This window comes from Crotalus tigris, unplaced genomic scaffold, assembly GCF_016545835.1.
Source record: "Crotalus tigris isolate CLP2741 ecotype Arizona unplaced genomic scaffold, ASM1654583v1 scf7180000017785.2122318, whole genome shotgun sequence".
Taxonomy (NCBI): Eukaryota; Metazoa; Chordata; class Lepidosauria; order Squamata; family Viperidae; genus Crotalus; species Crotalus tigris.
In genome coordinates, this window is record NW_024096634.1 from 1,660,529 (window position 1) to 1,681,440 (window position 20,912).

The 20,912-nt window shown below is 39.6% G+C and overlaps 1 protein-coding gene across 9 annotated transcripts in view; it reads right to left on the reverse strand.

Moving 5' to 3' along the window:
* Positions 1 to 20,655, reverse strand: part of KCNC2 (potassium voltage-gated channel subfamily C member 2) — a 78,447-nt gene extending 57,792 nt beyond the window's left edge. For 4 of the 9 annotated variants that reach the window (XR_005556564.1, XR_005556563.1, XM_039342306.1 and 1 more), the window contains exons 1-2: positions 20,088 to 20,655; positions 18,332 to 19,079 (exon numbers count right to left, since the gene is read on the reverse strand). Coding sequence is in view for 5 of the 9 variants with exons in the window: in XM_039342306.1 (XP_039198240.1) it covers positions 18,332 to 19,060 (729 nt within the window). In the remaining 4 variants the exon portion in view is untranslated. Of the gene's footprint in view, positions 1 to 18,331; positions 19,080 to 19,438; positions 20,028 to 20,087 lie in introns of those variants that run through there. The other 5 variants (XR_005556566.1, XR_005556565.1, XM_039342308.1 and 2 more) reach the window with 3 other exon arrangements.
* Positions 20,656 to 20,912: the final 257 nt, after the last annotated feature.

The window sequence follows — 20,912 nt, forward strand, 5'->3', positions numbered from 1 at the left end:
TTTTGAATAGATGGCAACATTACAGATTTGAACAAGCTAGAACCGATTTAGAGGAGAGTGGCAAAGGTGCTGGATGGACTTGGATGAGAAAAAAATGGGTTGCTTAGCCTTGAGAAACAAAGATGATATCAATGTTTGACTACATAAAAGGTTGCCATAGGATGATGCTCAGTAACTACTTTGCATTTTACATCGCCACAGAAACTAGGATCAAAAAATAATCAATATAGACTTCCGGTTCCGGTTCGCGGCGTCACTAGTTGGACGGAGAGATTCCTCATCAACTAGGTTTCCCTTTGTCAGTGGACCCTTATACGGGTCCAAAGTCGCCCTGGAGGGTGTGACTTCTGTCGAGGAGGCTGCGGTCCATCTGAAGAGGAGCGGTGGCTCCTCCAGCTGTCCGGACGAATCTCTGAGGGCCAACGGAGAAGAAGATCGGCCAGTAAAATGGCCGATCACCCTGTCGCTTCAGACCATAAGTCAGAAAACATCTAAGCTTTTAGTGCCTCCGTGGTGCTTACTCTTTTTTATGAACTTCAAACATTAAAGATAAGCTGTGCACCTGTAATGCTGTGGGGGTGGGTGTTTTTACATTAAACAAAGCCTCTACAAAAAAGAAAAAGAGATTTCCTTTTAAGAGTATTAAAATTGAGAAACCTCAGATACAACTGAACTGTGTACTTACATTGGAAAAGATTTATGAGGCCACTGCAGAAATTTGTGCTACATTTAAAAACTGTACTTTAGAATTAAGATCCAGAAACTCTACTACATTTGCTCAAACTGATGCCCAGGTTACAACTGATCATGTCATAAATCAAAATGTATCAGAAGAGGAATCTACAGAGATAGAAGTGGAATTTATTTCATCTGACAATTCCCTCTTCAGAAACTTAGAGAACCAGAAGAAGCAAAGACTAAGACTTCAAAATACAAAGCAACTATATTGCAAAGAGAACAGAAAAAGACATTTACTGCAGAGGAAGAGATTTACACTTTCTCAAAGACTACTACAAGCAATAAGAAGTGATCTATTGGTTGAAAGAGAAAAAAGTTGTTTACTGCAGAGAAAGGGATGTACATTTGCTCAAAGATTATTACAAGCATTGAGAATGGACTTATTGGAAAGGGAAGCGTTTTTATGGAAGCCTGTGTGGCATAGAAAGAAACCCAGAATTAGATTGAAAAACAAATTTAAAAATCTTTAATGGAGTAAAAGGCAATGTTGACTTCATGGATTGTTTTAAGGATAATGATCTAGAATGGAAAAATGCAATTATATACATGAGTCTTTAAATTAGTAAAAACTGTTTAATGGATTAAAAGGCAATGTTGGTTCTATGGATTGTTTTAAGGATAATGATTTAGATTTAGAAGTAAGAAATCTACAATTATATTTATGTGTGTTTAATTTAGTTTGATGACTTTTTTTGTTTTATGGAAATTTGATATGGAAATATGAAAGTTAAATGTGGAGTGAAAAAAGAAACTTGGCTTTATAGAGACTAAGAATGCATTCCTTGGAATAATAGATTTATTTAGACTGGAATTTTGAAATGCTTAATTAATTAGGAGATTTTTGCATATAATAATACGTCTTGATATGGTATGATAATTAATTGGATGGAATTTGGTTTCTTTAATGAATGGAAATGAATTAAATCAAAGACTACTATAAGTAACAAAAATGGACTTATTGGCTGAAAGGTTAAGGATAATGATTTAGATGTAGAAGTAAGAAAACTATAACTATATACATGTGTAATGTTTAATTACTTAAGAGATGTTTGTGTATAATAATACGATTTGATAAGATATGATAATATTGTTTTCATTAACTAAACTAGTTATTATTGGAAGAAGAAATAAATAAGATTGGTGATAAAAAAGGGATGAGAGGGATTAAGAACTTGAATATATTTGCAAGAGGTATTTGAAGTGATAATATGTTGATGTAAAACACTATCTGATTATGGTAATTGAAATTGATTTAAAGTTTTAATAAACAGGTTTAGTAGTAATAGAAATTTAGGATAGAAATGAAATATATTAAATTTACTATGTTACTTGAGGGAAATAGAGAGACGATAGTGAATGTATTAAGTTGAGCTGTTATTGTGTAATTTTATGTTGGAATCTTTGTTTACCCAAACACCACGGTGTGTCTTAAACACTTTTTGTTAAAACTATAAAACCAATAAAATATATTTTTTTAAAAAATCAGTATAAAGTGCAATTATCTAGATAAGGGGAGTCAAACTCGAAGTGACATGTCGTGACGTATCGTGACTTTTTTTCCATTGCTGGCAATGGGGTGGGTACAGTTTTGCCATGACGCATCCGGCCTGTGGCCTGGCAGCTTGACACCCCCGATCTAGATTGAATTTAAATATAAGGAAAACTTTCTCACAAAAAAGGCTTGTATAATAGTTTAAGGTCTATCCTGACAGATAAGTTGTCAAGGCCCCAATTTAAATATTGTCAGTGCATGCTCCATGTTCTATTTCTGCTTATATTATTTTCTCTATTATAGCTTGGAATTTTAAAGCTATTTCTCAGTTGGGAATTGCACTATGTAATTAAAACTCCATAGACTAATATAAGAAACTATACAAAAAACAGCTAAATGATCACTGCAATGGAATATTCATGCTCCTTCAATTTATCAGTATTTTTCTGATGCTGTTAAGTCCTATAAGGTCACTTAGTGCTAAAGCTATGCTCTTTGAAGAAAAAAGTTCATTTAAGAAGAAAAGTTCATATAATCACATTTCAAAGCTGTGGACTTTTCTTCTCAAAAAATAAGAAGTCTAGAAGTAACAATAAGAAGTTGTCACACATATGACTCATTCAAACCGCTACATGTATTATTGAAGGCAATGTGACTTGTGATAAAGTAAAACTTTAATGCTTTATAAAGGATGTTATTCTGTTATCTGTAGTTCTACAGAATTAAATTTGATTTTTTATATTTTTATTCATTTAACAAATAGCAGCTTTTACCTGATGAAGTATAATGTAATGTAATCATTCACACACTGAGCATTAACTATTATCTTTACAGGACAGCTTTAGGACAAATAAGCTTATTTCAAACCATTCTACAAATCAAAATGTTCCTGTATAAAGAAAAAGTAGCTGGGGCCTTGCTGATTGGATCTATTGCATTTAAACTTCCCAATGCTTGCTATAACTGTGAGTGGGGCAGGGGTTCAGCTCTAAAAGTAGCTGGGACCTTGCTCATTGGATCTATTGCATTTAAACTTCCCAGTGCTTGCTATAACTGTGAGTGGGGAGGGGGTTCAGCTCTAAAAGTAGCTGGGGCCTTGCTGATTGGATCTATTGCATTTAAATTTCCCAGTACTTGCTATATATAAAACCAAAAATCAAACAGCAGCAGTACATTTAGGGCAAGTACGTCTGTGATTCCTTGTATCTAAGAATGTCAGGCATACTTCAGTGCAACACTTGTTTTCCAGCTGTCTTTCGCAGTGCCCTTTTCAATCTTGGAAACTGTCCTATCTGTAAACAAATCACTAGTCTACAAGGACAGATTATTTATCTAGGGTCTGTAATCTCTGCTTTTCAGGCAGAAATTAGGTGTCCAATTCAGCCCTTCTACTCCACTGAGCCTCCAAGCTATCAGCCCCCTCTACCACAAAGATCCTGCAGGAGAAGGGCAGGGTGGAGAACCGTGGGATCTGGCAGGGTGAGAGCTGTGAACCATAAACACAAAGTTTTTGCTGTGTCCCTGCACAACAGATACCCTTGCTGACCTTAATAGGGACATTAAGGAGATAGGTAAAGGTATTTGTGATGATAATTCAAATAAGCAAGGGATCTTGGTCCGAGATGAAGAACTTGTTTTCGACAGGGAGAAGTGCGAATCAGGTATTACACATCAGTCATGCAAGAACAGAAAGGCACCCAAAAAGAGAAGCCACCTTCTGGTTGGTGATTCAATTATAAGGGATATAAATTTAGGAAAGGACACAGAGGTTTTGAATGAGGTCAGGTGTCTTCCAGGTGCTACTGCCAGTAGGGACCAGAAGCGTATTTGTAAAATAATCAAGAATGCCAGCAAGGACTGTGATGTGGAGGCTATTGTACATCTTGGCACTAACGATCTGTCCCCAAAAGATGTACTCACTGTGCAGAATGACTTCCAGAGCCTGGGGCAGGAACTTAGCAAAATAGGTTGTAGGCTTATTTTTTCAGAGGTCTTACCAGTGTATAAGGACCAAAATGGAAAAGGCCAGCATATAGCACAATTCAATATGTGGCTAAAGGAGTGGAGTAAAGGGGAAGGCTTTGGATATATTAGTCACGATGTCAGCAGCTGGTCCAATGAAAAAATGTATAAAAGAGATGGTTTGCATCCATCAAAGAAAGGGACTGAATTACTCGGCTATAAATTCACAGATTTTCTGGAGGAATATTTAAACTAAACAGTGGGGACAGTGAGCTAACTGATACAGAACATCCCTGTCCCTGGCAATCTAAAAAGTAGAGGGCTATCAGCACATGTAACATAGATGTGTGTGTGGACAAGAACATCAACCTTGCTGTCAAGCAAAATCAAGCTCTTAATAGCAAGTGCCACACAAAGTGCACTAACCAAATAGGTGGTAAGACATTAGGGGAACTCAGGCACCACACAGGTTATGTAGGAAGTAAACACAGGGTCAGTCATAAAGGACTCAAGTGTCTATACAAAAATACACAGAGTATGAACAGCAAACAGGGTGAACTAGAAATTCAGATTAATGAGGGCAGATATGATATTGTTGCCATTATGGAAACATGGTGGGATGAAACCCACAAATGGAACACACAGCTAGAGGGATTTAAATTATTTAAAAGAAACAGACCAAATAAAAGAGGAGGTGGAGTTGCTCTCTATATAAGAAATAACTACATCTCTACAGAAATAGAGCACAACAATGATGAAAACTGTCCTGAATGCATATGGGTCAATATAAAAGGGGGGGAAACGACATTGCCATAGGTGTATACTATAGGCCACCTAACCAAACACAGGAAATAGATGAACTTTTTGCTAGTCAGCTAACTAAGGTATGTAGGAAGCACATCACAATAGTAATGGGGGACTTTAACTACCCTGACATCAACTGGGAGACAAACTCTGCATCAAGTGGAAGATAAAACAGATTCCTGACAAACCTAGCAGACAACTTTGTCTCCCAAAAAGTAGAGAAGGGAACTAGGGGATTAGCCATTTTGGACCTAATTCTCACTAACAGAGATGAAATGATAGAAGGTGTTGAACCTTGGGAGGAAGTGATCATGCAATATTGGAATTCAACATTATGCAAGCACAAACAATAGAACATAGTCAAACTAGAGTCTTGGACTTCAAGAGAGCTAATTTCAATAAACTTAGAGAGGGTTTGGGAAGGATTCCATGGATGAGAATCCTCCAGGGGAAAACAACTCAAGAGGCTTGGGAAATTTTGAAAAGTGAGATAATAAAGGCCCAGTCTAGCACAATACCAACAAAGAGGAAAAATAACAGCTCTCAAAAGAAACCAGCATGGCTGCATAAAGAACTCTCTGATCAATTGAAAGATAAAAAGGACAAATATAGAAAGTGGAAAGAGGGACACATAACTAAGTCAGAATATCAGCAAATAGCCCAAGCCTGCAAAGATGAAGTGAGGAAAGCTAAGGCTCAAAATGAACTAAGGCTTGCAACCAAACTCAAAAATAACAAAAAAAGCTTCTTTCAATATGTAAAAAACAAGAAAAAAGTGAAGGAAATGATTGGTCCATTAGTGGGTGAAAGTGGCAAGAAGGTGACAAGCAGCAGGGAGAAAGCAGAACTATTTAACTCATTTTTCGCATCTGTCTTTACACAAAGGGAAAAAACAGACCAACCTATCAAAAATAGTGCCATAAAAAACAAAATAGAAATACAAGTTAAGATAGGCAAGAAAATGGTAAGTGAACACCTGTCCAGCCTAGATGAGTTCAAATCACCAGGACCAGATGGATTACACCCCAAGGTTCTCAAGGAACTGGCAAATGTGATCTCAGAACCACTGAACTATATTGTTTGAAGATCCTGGAGCACTGGGGAACTACCAGAGGACTGGAAAAGAGCTGATGTAGTTCCCATCTTCAAAAAAGGGGGGAAAAAGACCCAGGAAATTACAGACCTATCAGCCTGACCTCAATACCTGGGAAGATTCTGGAAAAGATAATCAAACAGCAAATCAGCAAACACCTACAGGCAAACAAAGTCATTACTAAAAGCCAAAAACAGATCATGCCAGACAAATCTTATTGCATTCTTTGACCAAGTGACAAAATTAATGGACCAGAGGAATGCTGTGGATATAATTTACTTGGAGTTCAGTAAGGCATTTGACAAAGTAGATCACAACCTACTACTTGATAAGATAGAAAAATGCGGGTTAGACAGCATCATCACCAGATGGATCCTTAGCTGGCTGACCAGCCATACTCAGTGTGTGGTCCTCAATGGAACCACATCTACATGGAGGGAAGTGTGTAGTGGGGTGCCCTACGGCTCTGTTCTGGACCCAGTGCTCTTCAACATCTTCATCAATGATCTGGACAAGGGGATAGATGAGGAACTCATCAGATTTGCAGACGACACTAAGCTGGCAGGAATAGCCAACACTCCAAAAGACAGGCTTAGGATATAGGAGGATCTGGACAGACTTGAACACTGGGCGCTATCTAACAAAATGAAATTTTAATTTTTTCCTAGTGGACAATCATTTAAATATGAGCCAGTAGTGTGCTGCAGTTGCCAAAAAAGCCAACACAGTGCTAGGCTGCATTAACAGAGGGATAGAATCAAGATCACGTGAAGTATTAACACCACTTTACAATACCTTGGTAAGGCCACACTTGGAATACTGCATCCAGTTTTGGTCACCACAATGTAAAAAAGATGTTGAGACTCTAGAACAGGGCTTTTCAACCTTTTCACCCATTGTACCACTTTTAGGATATGGCAACATCCGAGTACCACTAGTTGCCTAGCAAGGTGTCAAAAACTTGATGACCCCCCCCCAAAAAAGGAAAAAACTGATAAAGTACAGGTAGTCCTTGACTTACAACAGTTCGCTTAGTGACTGTTCAAAGTTACAATGGAACTGAAAAAAGTGCCCCCCAAGCCACAGCCGAGCAAGACAACTGCCTGCACACCCGGTGGCGCTCTTCTTCCTGTCCGGCGTTTTCATTGTTGGGAGCATTTCTGTTGAGGATTGGCAGCGGGGGTGGGGTGGGGGATGTTTGGTTTTTATTCCTGTCTGCTCAGTGGTTGCAGCAGGTTTTGGTCACTTTACATGACCATGGGACACTGTGACCATCATAAATATGAATCAGTTGCCAAGCATCTGAATGTAAATCACAAGACCCTGGAGATGCTGCAACATTCCAGCTGATCGGTGCTTCTGGGCTCAGCAGAAGCGCCAGGATCAGCGCCGAGCTCCAGCTGGAGCCTGGCATTGATCCTGGCACTTCCACTGAGCCTTGACAGTCCCAAAGAAGTGCTGATCCTGGCGCTTCCGCTGAGTCCTGACAGCCCTGCAGCTCCAGCCATCTCTCGCTCAGGCTTGTGCGGTGCTGCCACTGGTTCAGCTCATTCCCCTCCCCGGCTACCACTTTTCTAGGATGGTCGCGTATCACCTGCCAGGTGTCAATGTACCATAGGTGGTATCCGTACCACTGGTTGAAAAGTCCTGCTCTAGAAAGAGTACAGAGAAGAGCAACAAAGATGATTAGGGAACTGGAGGCTAAAACATATAAGAAACGGTTGCTGGAATTGCGTATGTCTAGTTTAACGAAGAGAAGGACTAGGGGTGACATGATAGAAGTGTTCCAATATCTCAGGGGTTGCCACAAAGAAGAGGGAGTCAAGCTATTTTCCAAAGCGCCTGAAGGCAGGACAAGAAGCAACGGGTGGAAACTAACCAAAGAGAGGAGCAACCTAGAACTAACAACAACAACAACAACAACAACAACAGAATAGAGGCATGGGAAGACAAAGCACTACATGGCCAATACGTGAAAAAAATAGCTGGGAAAGCAGATAATAATAAGACCTGGCAATGGCTAAGAGCAGGAAAATGAAGAAAGAGACCGAGGGACTAATTCTGGCTGCCCAAGACCAAGCCTTAAGGACAAATGCATATAAAGTCAAAATTGAGAAGACAGCAACAGACAGTAAGTGCCGCCTATGCAAAGAAGCTGAAGAAACAGTGGACCACCTGGTAAGCTGTTGCAAGAAGATTGCACAGACTGACTACAAGCAGCGGCATGACAAAGTAGCAACAATGGTGCATTGGAAGATCTGCAAAAAATATCATTTGCCTGTAAGCAAAAACTGGTGGGATCATAAAATAGAGAAAGTCATAGAAAATGATAAAATTAAACTGCTCTGGGACTTCAGAATTCAAACAGACAAGCACCTGCAACATAACACCCCAGACTTAACAATTGTCGATAAGAAAGACAAAAAAGTCTGGATAGTGGACGTGGCAGTGCCTGGAGACAGCAGAATAGAAGAGAAAGAACTGGAGAAGATAACAAAATACAAAGACCTACAAATAGAAATAGAAAGACTGTGGCAAAAGCAAACAAGGGTAGTACCAATAGTCATAGGCTCCTTGGGTGCAATCCCAAAACAACTGGAGCACCACTTGAACACCATTGGCATTGACAAATTCGCTATTAGTCAATTGCAAAAGGCAGCCTTATTAGGAACTGCTTCCATCCTGCGACGATATCTGTAATACCATCAAACATCCACATCTGCCTATCCCAGGTCCTTGGGAAGGACTCGATAGGTAGACAAAATGCCAAATCCAGTCTGAACATCTGGCTGACTGTGCGATGATCCATAATAACAATAATAATAATAATAATAATAATAATAATAATAATAATAATAATAATAATAATAAAGTTGGAAGGGACCTTGGAAGTCATCTAGTCCAACCCCGTGCTCAGGCAGGAACCCTGCACCATTTCGGACAAATGGCTGTCCAGTCTCTTCTTAAAAACTTCCACTGTTGGAGCATTCACCGCTTCTGGAGGCAGGTTGTTCCATTGGTTAATTGTTCTAACTGTCAGGAAGTTTCACCTTAGTTCTAAGTTTCTTCTCTCCTTGATCAGTTTCCATCCGTTGCTTCTTGTCCTGCCTTCAGGTGCCTTGGAAAATAGCTTGACTCCCTCTTCTTTGTGGCAGCCCCTGAGATATTGAAACATTGCTATCATGTCCCCCCTCATCCTTCTCTTCGTTAAACTAGACATACCCAATTCCAGCAACCATTCCTTATGTGTTTTAGCCTCCAGTCCCCTAATCATCTTTGTTGCTCTTCTCTGTACTCTTTCTAGAGTCTCAGCATCTTTTTTATTTTGTGGTGACCAAAACTGAATGCAGTATTCCAAGTGTGGCCTTACCAAGGCATTGTAAAGTGGTATTAATACTTCACGTGATCTTGAGTCTATCCCTCTGTTAATGCAGCCCAGCGCTATGTTGGCTTTTTTGGCAGCTGCAACACACTGCTGGCTCATATTTAAGTGATTGTCCACTAGGACTCCGAGATCCCTCTCACAGTTACTACTATTGAGCAAGGTACCCCCTATAACCTGTACATTTGGTTTTTCTTGCCTAAATGTAGAACCTTACTTTTTTCACCACTGAATTTCATTTTGTTAGATAGCACCCAGTGTTCAAGTGTGTCCAGGTCCTCCTGGATCTTAAGCCTGTCTTCTGGAGTGTTGGCTATTCCTGCCAGCTTGGTGTCATCCACAAATTTGATGAATTCCCCATCTATCCCCTCGTCCAAATCATTGCTGAAGATGTTGAAGAGCACTGGGCCCAGAACAGGGCCTTGGGGCACCCCACTACACACTTCCCTCCATGTAGATGCAAAAGGTGATCACATAACCACAGGACACTGCAATTCTCATAAATATGACTCTGATGCCAAGTGTTTGAATTTGGATTCCATACCATGGGGATGCTGCAATAGTGATAAGTAGAGAAAACGGATGGACCAATAACTAGATCAAACAGCCAGGCGCAGAGCTGCCCGGCAGTATAAAAAGGACTCCCAGCAATCTTGCATTACGCTCTGATGATGTTTGTAGTGCTGGCCGATAAAAGCTCAGCTTTAGCTTTTATATTAAACAGTTTTTGTTTTAATATTATCCTGGTGCTCGGACTATTTTATTTTTATGATATGGATTTACCCAGGATTCACATTTTTAGCATAATTAGGGATAATTAGGGATCATACATACATACATACATACATACATACATACATACATTAACATACATATATGAACATTTAAAGCCAACTTTTGTTCCAGACAGACTTAAGCAAACTATGACTGAATCATGATTTTGAAGTGTTTCTCTGGATTATTATAGCATATTTGAATATGGATATATGCATGTACATTTGTATACATTGATTGTTTGAAATGACATTGTAGATAATCCACAAAACATTCATGGCAAAATAATGGGAAATATTTTCTAAGGCTAATAAATGGCAGAAGGATGCTATTTTTGATGAAAACAAGCCAGAAGCTGATGTGTTTCCATGGCAACAAGAGGAGCATTAGACAGTTGAGCCAAAGATACAGAAAATGCAGATGCTGGGCAGTAAGGAATCTCATTCTCTCCATCTCTGTAACAACAACAAAGAGCCGGCCTTCTGATTGCTTTCTTTCAAGCTATTTCAAAAAAATGTTAAAAGAATCTCTCAACTTTAATTTATACCAGCTCTGGAAAATATGAATATAACATAATAAGACCCATAATAAATATTTTGTATTGCCATTGTTGTATATAATAATAGTCCTTTCATGCTACAGACTCTAAAGAACAGTCTTTGTCAAATAGTGTGACTGAAAGTTGATAGTCTGCGCTGATGAAATTGTTTTCTTAACAAGTATATTAAACTTGTATTTCATAATACGTAAAATGAATAAATAAATGTGTCTAAATTCATTTCCTAGGAACAGTTTCAAAACCATTTTCTACTAGAAAATATGTGTAATCACTATTTAAAACTTGTTGAATATAAAGTTTCTAGTGTTTTTTGAAGACATGTTTTATTCAGATCCATTTTATCTGGATTCTAATCTAGATATAAAATAGCTTGGGCCTGCCTGATAGAATAACTTTACTGGAATTGGAGACGGGGGAATGCAACTTGGTTATTCCACCTAAAAGATTAGATGAACAATCAACTCCACAAGAGACTAAGACAGGGGTGTCAAACTCGCAACGTCATGTTACATGTTGCGACATATCGCGACTTTTTTTCCATTACCAGCAATGGGGTGGGCATGGTTTCAGCATGACACATCCAGCCCATGGGTGGGCAGTTTGACACCCCTGGACTAAGACTACTTTTTTTGAGAGTGGCTATAACAGAATCTTGCAAGTATGGTTGTACTCTTCTTATACTCAGCTGAATCAAGGAAGTATCTAATGACAATCAGCTGCATTTCTCTAATATCAAAAGCTGGGAAGGTTAGACATGGCTTCAACTTATTCTTGAATGCAGTTGTGAGGGTTGATAATGACCTTTAGGATGAATGTCATTTACATGGAAGCATTGTGTTAGTGCTTCTGGATCAAGGAATTAAAGAAATTACTTGCCATGGAGACTTTGTACCCTAACCTTCAAGAAGAATCTGTAGATATTCCTGGAAGCAGGACTTGGAAATGCAGATTACCAGATAAGACTACAATATCAACTGAAGCAACTTTTTGATATAGATAATCCTTTGCTCTCTGTTATTCAGTCTATAAGTTAACAAAAAGGATGAAAAGTGAGGCAACCAATGATTACAATGAAAAAGTTCCTAAAGGATCTTTTCAAACTGTGACAAAGTGCATGACAGTGACAAATGACTGCTATGACAAGACAAATTTAGTTTTGTGTTTATTAGAGAAAAGAATTTGAAAGTAAAATTATTGATATTGTAAAGTTGTTGTATAAATCTGTAGTACAAGACCACTAAGAATGCTACATACAACTTTGGATCTCACATTTCAGAAAAGATTTTGTCTAGCTGCAAAATATGGAAAAAAGGGCAATCACTATCATCAAGGAATTCAAACAATTCTTTTTGATGAAATCTTAGTCTAAATAACCATATACTATAGACTAAAGAAAAAGAAGTCTACTGAGTTGGCCAAACTGAAATTATTATAACAAATTAGAATTATCTATTTTGAAAATGCTAGCTTAACCTTATGCTTTTTAATTTCTGCCTGATTACACTGGCCATTAACATCTTCAATATTAAAGTTTCATAAGAATGCCATAAATTAAAAGAAAATCTTCCAAATTATAGCTATGGCATAGAGCAGGGGTGTCAAACCTGCAACATCATGTGATGTGTTGCGACGTATCATGACTTTTTTTCCATTGCTGGCAATGGGGTGGGCACAGTTTTGCCATGATGCATCCGGCCCATGGGCTGGCAGTTTGACACCCCTGGCATAGAGTAAAGTGTTTGGGACAGAAAAGATACCATCAGAAACTACTTTTGATACAAAATGAAAGCAACTATCTTTAATAAATATGAAGCAAGAGCATGAGTCATGGGAAGTCTAAAATTAGTAGTCAGTCCTCCTTTTTTCTATAGCAATTGCTTACTCTTCACCCACATCCAGTCAAAATGTTAATCCATGAGGATCAACTGCCTTCATACATTGATCTTCAGACCCCCTGATCCAAAATACTTTGCTATTCATTATAAATAGTTAATTGCAATTGTGTGTTTTTTTAAAGAAAAACATTTAATATTTTAAATACTAGGTATGAAATATGGAGCTTAATTATTTGTTTTATTTAGATTCAGTTGAAATATATTGCTTGATTGCTATTTAAAATCACCTCTGTTTGAGGTGAATCTAACTGATCACATGAACATAATAGTATTATCTGTCTCTGACAAATGTAGCACTAGTCAATGAATTTCATGGGATTCAAGATGTTCATTCCCTTCCTTTGTGATTGCTTTAGAAAAGAAAATACCAATCATATAGACTAAGTGAAGGAGATCTCATATAGATGACTGTAGCTACATAGAAATTTTTTGAAAAGTCTAAGGTCAATGTCACATTCAAAAGCAGGAAAAAGGAAATTCTAAAATTCTAATATACTGTAATTACATGTTCCTTTCTTTTACATTTAATAGAAATTATATTACAAATTATTTTGTGAATCAAGGGCTTATCCAATAGAATTTTTTTTGATGCCTACAAGTCATTGTTGATATCTGGCAGAAGTCTGAATAAATACATACAATTTTTTACAGTTTTTCTGAAGAGGTTTGTATTTCCTGCTTCCAAGGACTTAGACTGGCCCAAGATTGCCTAACTGGTTTTGTGCCTAAGGCAGGACTAGAACTCATGGTCCCCCATGAGTTTCCAGGTCTCTAGGTTAGTGCTGTAACCATACATTAAACTGACTCTCATAAATATTTATGTCAATATAAATAGCAATTTAAGTCTGCTTATTCAAAACTACATCCCTCTAAGTTTACTATTTATTCTCCAGTAAATGCATTTAAGATTAATAATAATATAGGAATCTTTGTGGATCTAGAAATTAAACCAAGGCTGAAACAAAAATACATTATATGAAAACAGGACCTGGACATCATATTTCTTAGAAATGTAAAGATATGTCTGTATATAATAAAAACATATTTATAAAATACAGTTCCTGATAAATAAGAAACTCAGCTTTTTATCATGGAGGAGCAAGAACTATATCAACCAACCCTTCCCAGTTTAGTAATTTTCACATCTTTTTATCTTTGAATGGTAGAAATTATAAGCCAGGATTTCTGGAAATTGTTAGTTAGAGATGAATGATATGTATTCATTTAAAAATTTATACAGCTTCCCATCTTCCAACCAACTCTGAGCAACTCCCAATCAAAAGTCTACTTTGAATTAGGCACAATCCCACTTCAATCAACACATAACACTGATTGGGATTATCAAACTTCTAAAAAATTCAATTATCATGTACTTTTAGTGAGATTCATATGCATTTTTTAAAAAGTATACTTCTTTCTTTCTCATAATATTGTTGAACTATTTTATTTATCATTCTAATAGACAGCAATATAATAGCTTCTTTCCGAGCTATTATATTATATACACGTTAGAAAATAACATAGTTGACTTTATACCTGCAACTTAGCTTTAGATGGATCATTTCCTGGGATTTTTAAGAATGTAGACTAGGATGGAAAACTGAACTATATCCTCCAAAAAGCCAATGGGAATATATTCTATATTGTTTCTAAATTGTATTATTACCAAGAAAACAATGTATGTGTCCATATAGTCACCAGATATCAAATTTGATAGCCACACATATCTATTTCTTATGTATATATGGTATTTTTGAAAAGTATACTTTAGTAATCTGAAAGTTCTATTCATATCATACTATGGTGTGTATATGTATGTATGTATATGTATATGTGTACACATTCACATTCACATATATATATGTACACATAAACTTTATAACACTTTAGACTTAGGTCACTGCAGTAGGTCATCAGCCATCCAGTGGTGGGATTCAGCCGGTTCGCACCAGTTCGGCAGAACCGGTAGCTACGGTAATTTTTTGTGGCCCAGGCCCAGAATGGACTTCCAGAAGCGGCATCCACACAGAGAACCGGTTGTTCACATATTTGAATCCCACCACTGCAGCCATCCTAACCATAGTTAAAAAACAGGACCTGCTCATTCTACAACCTGTGTCTCTACAGTGAAGTTCATACATTTTTTGAAAGAAAATTATTTTACAGTACCAGAAAAATGCAGCAGGCAAGTTGGTGAGATGAGATTTAGTGAAACCACTGGGATTTCTTTGTATTCTCCCTTCTACTCATCCTCCCAAGTCAATAGCTCAATGTAAATAGATCTTCCTTTCATATGTAGGATATGCTGGCTGGTCATATGCAGCCATAGCTAAGAAGAACAAACAGGTTACCTGAAAGAAAGCTTAAGATGAAATGGAAGATGGGTGATTAGGCTTGTGCTACATCACAGTTCTTTTATGCACCTATTGCTTATGCTTAAAGCAAGTGAGCTTGGAACAAATTTACCATATCAATAAAATATTAGAGGTCTTTTAGATAAGTGGTAGCTTTTAATATAACTAAAACTTCAACGGCCCTTCCCAGTGAGGGTCTTTTCCTATAGTCAGTTAGTTTACATACATCCACAATCCATCTCTCCATTATAAGGTAGAGAGATGAGGCTACTAAAGTTCACAGTCCCAACTGGAACAATATAGTGAAAAAACAAATGAAACAGATGTATCAGTTGAAGTTTTCACTTTGGAAATAACACTACCTAGCTGACTATGACAATAAAATGGAAGTGAAATTAGTTTAATTTTTTTTTGCTTAATTACAAAAGTAATTCTTGTAATTTAAGTAAAAACTGCTTAACTATTATAACATTACCAGGGACTTTTATAACCTTCAATATCAGTTTATCCAATTAAACAATCAGCTGCAAGTGTTAGGTCACATTTTGTTTTTCATGGCTTTTTCCTCCGTGCAACACTTTCTGAAATTGAATTAATTTAAAATAATGTTCAATACCAAGTCATATTCTTTTGATTTCTTGTTCTTAGAAAAATCCTTCATTGTCATTTGCGGCTCAATAATTAATATTCAAAATAAACTGCCTCTAAATAGATTTCTTCAGGTAGCATTTTCTTTCCATGAAACTTTTCATCTATTAAATCATCTAAAATAGTGGCTATTATTTTCAGACTGCACATCAGGATTCAACACTTTAATGCAGGGCTTTTTAATCAGTGGTATAGATACCACCTGTGGTACATTGGCACCTGGCAGGTGGTACACAACCATCCTAGAAAAGTGGTAGTGGGGGAGGGGAATGAGCTGAACCGGTGGCAGCACCGCACAAGCCTGAGCGAGAGATGGCTGGAGCTGCAGGGCTGTCGGGACTCAGCGGAAGCGCCAAGATCAGTGCTTCTTTGGGACTGTCAAGGTTCAGTGGAAGTGCCAGGATCAGCGCCAGGCTCCAGGTGGAGCTCGGTGCTGATCCTGGCACTTCTGCTGAGCCCAGAAGAAGCACCGATCAGCTGGAATGTTGCAGCATCTCCAGGGTCTTGTGGTTTACATTCAGATGCTTGGCAACTGATTCACATTTATGACGGTAACAGTGTCCCAGAGTCATGTAAAGTGACCAAAACCTGCTGCAACCACCCAGCAGAGGGGAATAAAAACCAAACATCCCCCACCCACACTGCCAATCCTCAACAGAAATGCTCACAACAATGAAAACCTCGGACAGGAGGAAGAGCGCCGCCGGGTGTGCAGGCAGTTGTCTTGCTCGGCTGTGGCTTGGGGGAACTTTCTTTCAGTGCCATTGTAACTTCGAACAGTCACTAAGCGAACTGTTGTAAGTCGAGGACTACCTGTACTTTATCAGTTTTTTTCCTTTTTTTTTTTGGTCATCAAGTTTTTGACACCTTGCTAGGCGACTAGTGGTACTCGGATGTTGCCATATCCTAAAAGTGGTACAATGGGTGAAAAAGTTGAAAAGCCCTGCTTTAATGCATCTGAACAAACATATATCTCTTCACACTGAGATCCCACTTATAGGCAGAGGGTAATGCAGAATGTTTCTCTAGCTTTCTGTGGATCGTTTCAGATGAGGAAGCACTTACCGGTATTTCATATAACTCAAGAAAAACCTTGCCACTTTGTTGTGATTCATAAATTGTTAGTTTATTTGGCATATTTGCATTTTTATCATTGGATGTTTATTCAAAAGTGTGTTAGCCAGTTGTAAGTACAGGTCTATAAGGTATAAATTACCCATTCTGTTCTATTTCCCTGACGTAGCTATTCTACAGGATTTCAGATCAGTTCTGCGTAGATGTAACTCATTCGTTTTTGCTGGGACTTATACCTCTAGTATTCTATTAAGGATCAAAGGTTTTGTTGCAGTAAAGGCAAAGGTTTTCCTGTCCAGTTGTGTCCTACTCTAGGGTGGTGCTCATCTCGTTTCTTGGCCAAGGGAGCAAGCGTTGTCAAAAAACATTTTCTGTGATCAAATGGCGAGCATGGCTATATGCCAGAGATGCAGGGAGCACTGTTACCTTCCCACCAAAGTGGTACCTATTAATCTACTCACATTTGCATGCTTTCGAACTGCTAGATGGGCAGGAGTGGGGGGAAATCAGATAATGCTGCTTGTTAAATACTTGACACTTTATTCTCATTTAGGCTTACTTCAGTGGATAGGCCTATAGAGTCTTTTGAAGTTTTACAACTTTGTTATTTAATCAATAATAAGTGAGATATTACATAGCTTCGTGCCAGTTTTTATTGTTAAGACTTTTCCCACAGTATCTCTTATAAACAATGTTCTCTTTTACACACATGATTTTCAAGATACTAGAAAACTAAGCCATTTCCTGAATAGGTGCCACCTCTTTCACACACAAGAGAAATCGAGACTTATATCTAATATATTCCTATCTCCAACCACTGTCATCATTTTTAAAGAAATTGAACAGACAATCTATTGATACAAAATAACATACACCAATCTGAGCTATTAGGGAAACAATCATGACAAATATACAGATGTAAGAATTTGGACTTTTGTGCAATGTACTTGATTATAGTTAGTCTTCAATAAGGGAATGGGACCTTGGTTACTCTCCTTTTGTATGACAACCTTCTAATTTCATACTCACTTAATACAATAGGACAGGTATTGTGCAACATCTGGGTATCAAAATAATGTTCATAACCATCCCTGGAGCACCCTCATGCATCCAGGCCTATTTTGTGTAATATTAGTATATCACTATTTCAGCTCTTATAACCACAGATATATGAGGCTAATGTACATGGCAGGAGCTTGTTTACCTGAGATCTATATGCTGGCAAGAAACTTACCTGTGCCAATGCAACATCCAATCACCATTATAATCATTGATCTGCCTTACATAAAATGGTGGAGGGGGGAGGCAGTCTTCTCCAAACTGGCTAGATTATGGGCAGAAACCACATTGGGGAAAATTACACTAAAGTGCTTCTTATGGTGGTTGTGACAGTGATATATAAAATAAAGACAGTAAAAGTTGGAACTCTACTTCCTTCAGGAGATTCTTTTGGACACTTGTAGGATGGTTTAGCAGGGGCCTTTCAGAGATTAGGAGCGCTTCCTACTCTCTGTCTAGGTGCGCTCTCCCTCCTTCCCCCGGCTCTTCTCGCTTACCCTGGCGGCGCGGGAAGAATAGGGGTCCTCGAAGAGCGCCCATATGCGCGGTTGGAGCTTCTTCCAGCGGCCGCCGTTCCCATCAAGAGGGGACCCGTTAGCAGAGGAAGACGAGGAGGCGCCCATAGCACCCATGTCCTCGACGCCCAAGCGCTTGGCGGCTAACTCGTAGTCGTCGGGGTCGCCAGGCGGCTCGCCGGTGATTAAGTCGGGCGCCTCGAAGATGTCCAGCGCCTCCTCAGCGTCGCGATGCTGCCTGTAGGTCATCCAACAGCAGGGCTCCACGTCGGTCTCGTCGATGCCCCAGAAAGCCAGCTCTTCCTCGAAAAGCGGCCCGCACACGTCGGCGGGGCAATGCAACTTCCCGGTGCGGTAGTAGTTGAGCACGTAGGCGAAGACCCCCGGGTGGCGGTCGAAGAAGAATTCGCAGCACGCGCCGCTCCCGCCACGTGTGACGCCACCGCCATTGGGGCGCGAACTCCAGCCGCTCCCGCCCACAGTATCCAGGGTGCCGCCGCCGCCGCCTCCAGGGTTGGGGAGCGGGTTCGGGGCGGGCAGAAGTGGCGGCTGATAGTGCTCCTCTCCGCCGCCAGGGGAGTCGCCTAGGGACTGGCAGGCGAGCAGAGCCAGTCGGGTGCCCGGCAGCGTTTTCAGGGTGCTCCGGTAGGTCTCGTGTCTGGTACCCCCGACATTGACGATCACCCTCTCGTTATCCTCGAGCTTCCCCATTTCTGTGGCTCAGACATGACTGCGGGCGAGAAGGAGAGAAGAGACAGGCAATGTGCAAGGCGCTTATTCTAAGGCCGCCTGTGGAAAGACAATAGACTACTAAGTGCCAAGGAATCCAGCGGGTGCGGGAGGAGAAAGGAATCTTCTCCCAATGCGTCCTATGGGGAAAGGGAAGGGATCTTTTAAAGGAAGTGCCCAACCCAGGAACAGGAACAATCCCAGACTCATAGCACTGGGAGCCCTCTTTCAACCTAGACACATCCTTTGGAAGCCGGCTCCAGCTTCTACCCACGGTCTCGCACATCAGAGAAATCGTCCCACTCTGGAATCTTCGTTTCCCCTTTCCCTTATCTTTCCGTTCTACACTCTTGTCCTTACCGCATCTCCTAATTTGCCCCTTCAAAGTTCTTTCCAAAGTGAGGATAGCAGGCAGGTTATTGGACCTCAGCAGCGATAAAGTTGCTCTACAACGACTCAGGAACAAACCTGGCACTCCTAATAGCTATTGTCCTGGGCAAAATTCAGCGCAGGGTCCTCACACTCCTGCAAAAGCATCCTTATTTAGCTTATTGCCAGGTGGCTTCTTTCCCTCATCCCTGTCTCCTCCTCTCCTTCCTGTTCCAATGATGGTCTGGACTCTTCCTATAAACGTGCGCCCGCCCACCCATTCCAATACAGTCAGAGCTAAAACGCTATTTCCCTTTAGCAGCCGTCAGCTTGGTCAACCTTACTCATATTTCGTTTTTGGAATTCTTGAGTTCAAGTTGCCATCTGCCCATCTTCTAATTTAAAAAAAAAAAACACCTCCAGAAGACACCGGAGCTTGACTGGTGACAAAAACAGTCTTTACGCCCCTCCCCAGCAAGTCGATCTGTGGGCACACCCTAAACAGGACCAATCTTGATGTAACCTTAGCAGCAGATTCCTATTGCCAACATCCTCACCAGATTTTATTTGTCAGTTGATTAACAGAAACATCCTATGATGGTCGCTCCCCCCTCCCCTATTTTCACATCCATCTCAATACCTTAATGACGGAGAGAAAGATTTTTCTTCACGTTCCAGCCGCTCTTTGTCCTTTCTCAGCTGCCTCCAGACTTCTTGTGTGTCCATATCAAACAAAGCATTCCTCCTTGTGTGGCTTTTCCGTCCATCTTCAGGTGTCCATTCCAGCGCCCTTGACTGCCAGCTCCGAACGCAATAAAAACAACCCCCACCTGCTGCTAGGAAACCTATCTTCTGTCCTTGTGCAAAATAGATGAGACACTTTAGCATCAGGCAGACAAAAATCATCACAAAAACATGGGGGATGGAAAGTGCATCAACAGAATGGACTCCCAGCAAAGGCAGGACTCATTGCTGCTTTAATCAAGCGACTCATCAGCTGGCCCCTGCTAGGACTCCAAGGTGAACCAGAAACGCGGCTCCTCGCTTTGCTTCCCTTTTTAAGAGACGGCGGAGGAAGGGAACTGTCTTTTCAGCACCACTCTCCAGCAATTACTATTCGTGATAGGGACTTTTTGCAATTCTTCTTTCTTTGGATAGTATAATTGCCAGAATCATTAAAAACAATCCTCCAAAAATTAAATACATACGAAAGCGCTCTAAAGAAAGCATCATCTCTCTTTTTTCCCCTTTACATACTGATTACACCAAAACAGAAGTATCTAATTTGATCTGATAGGATGAGCAAAAGTGACACTCAGCTACAGGTGAGAACGACACAGAGAACCTGAACACTTTGGCAGAATACTTATTGGTTTGACTGACCACCTTAACACTGAAGGAAACATCATGATTATGACAATGATGATGATGATATTTCTTTAGGTATCTGCTTCTGGTTTTACAT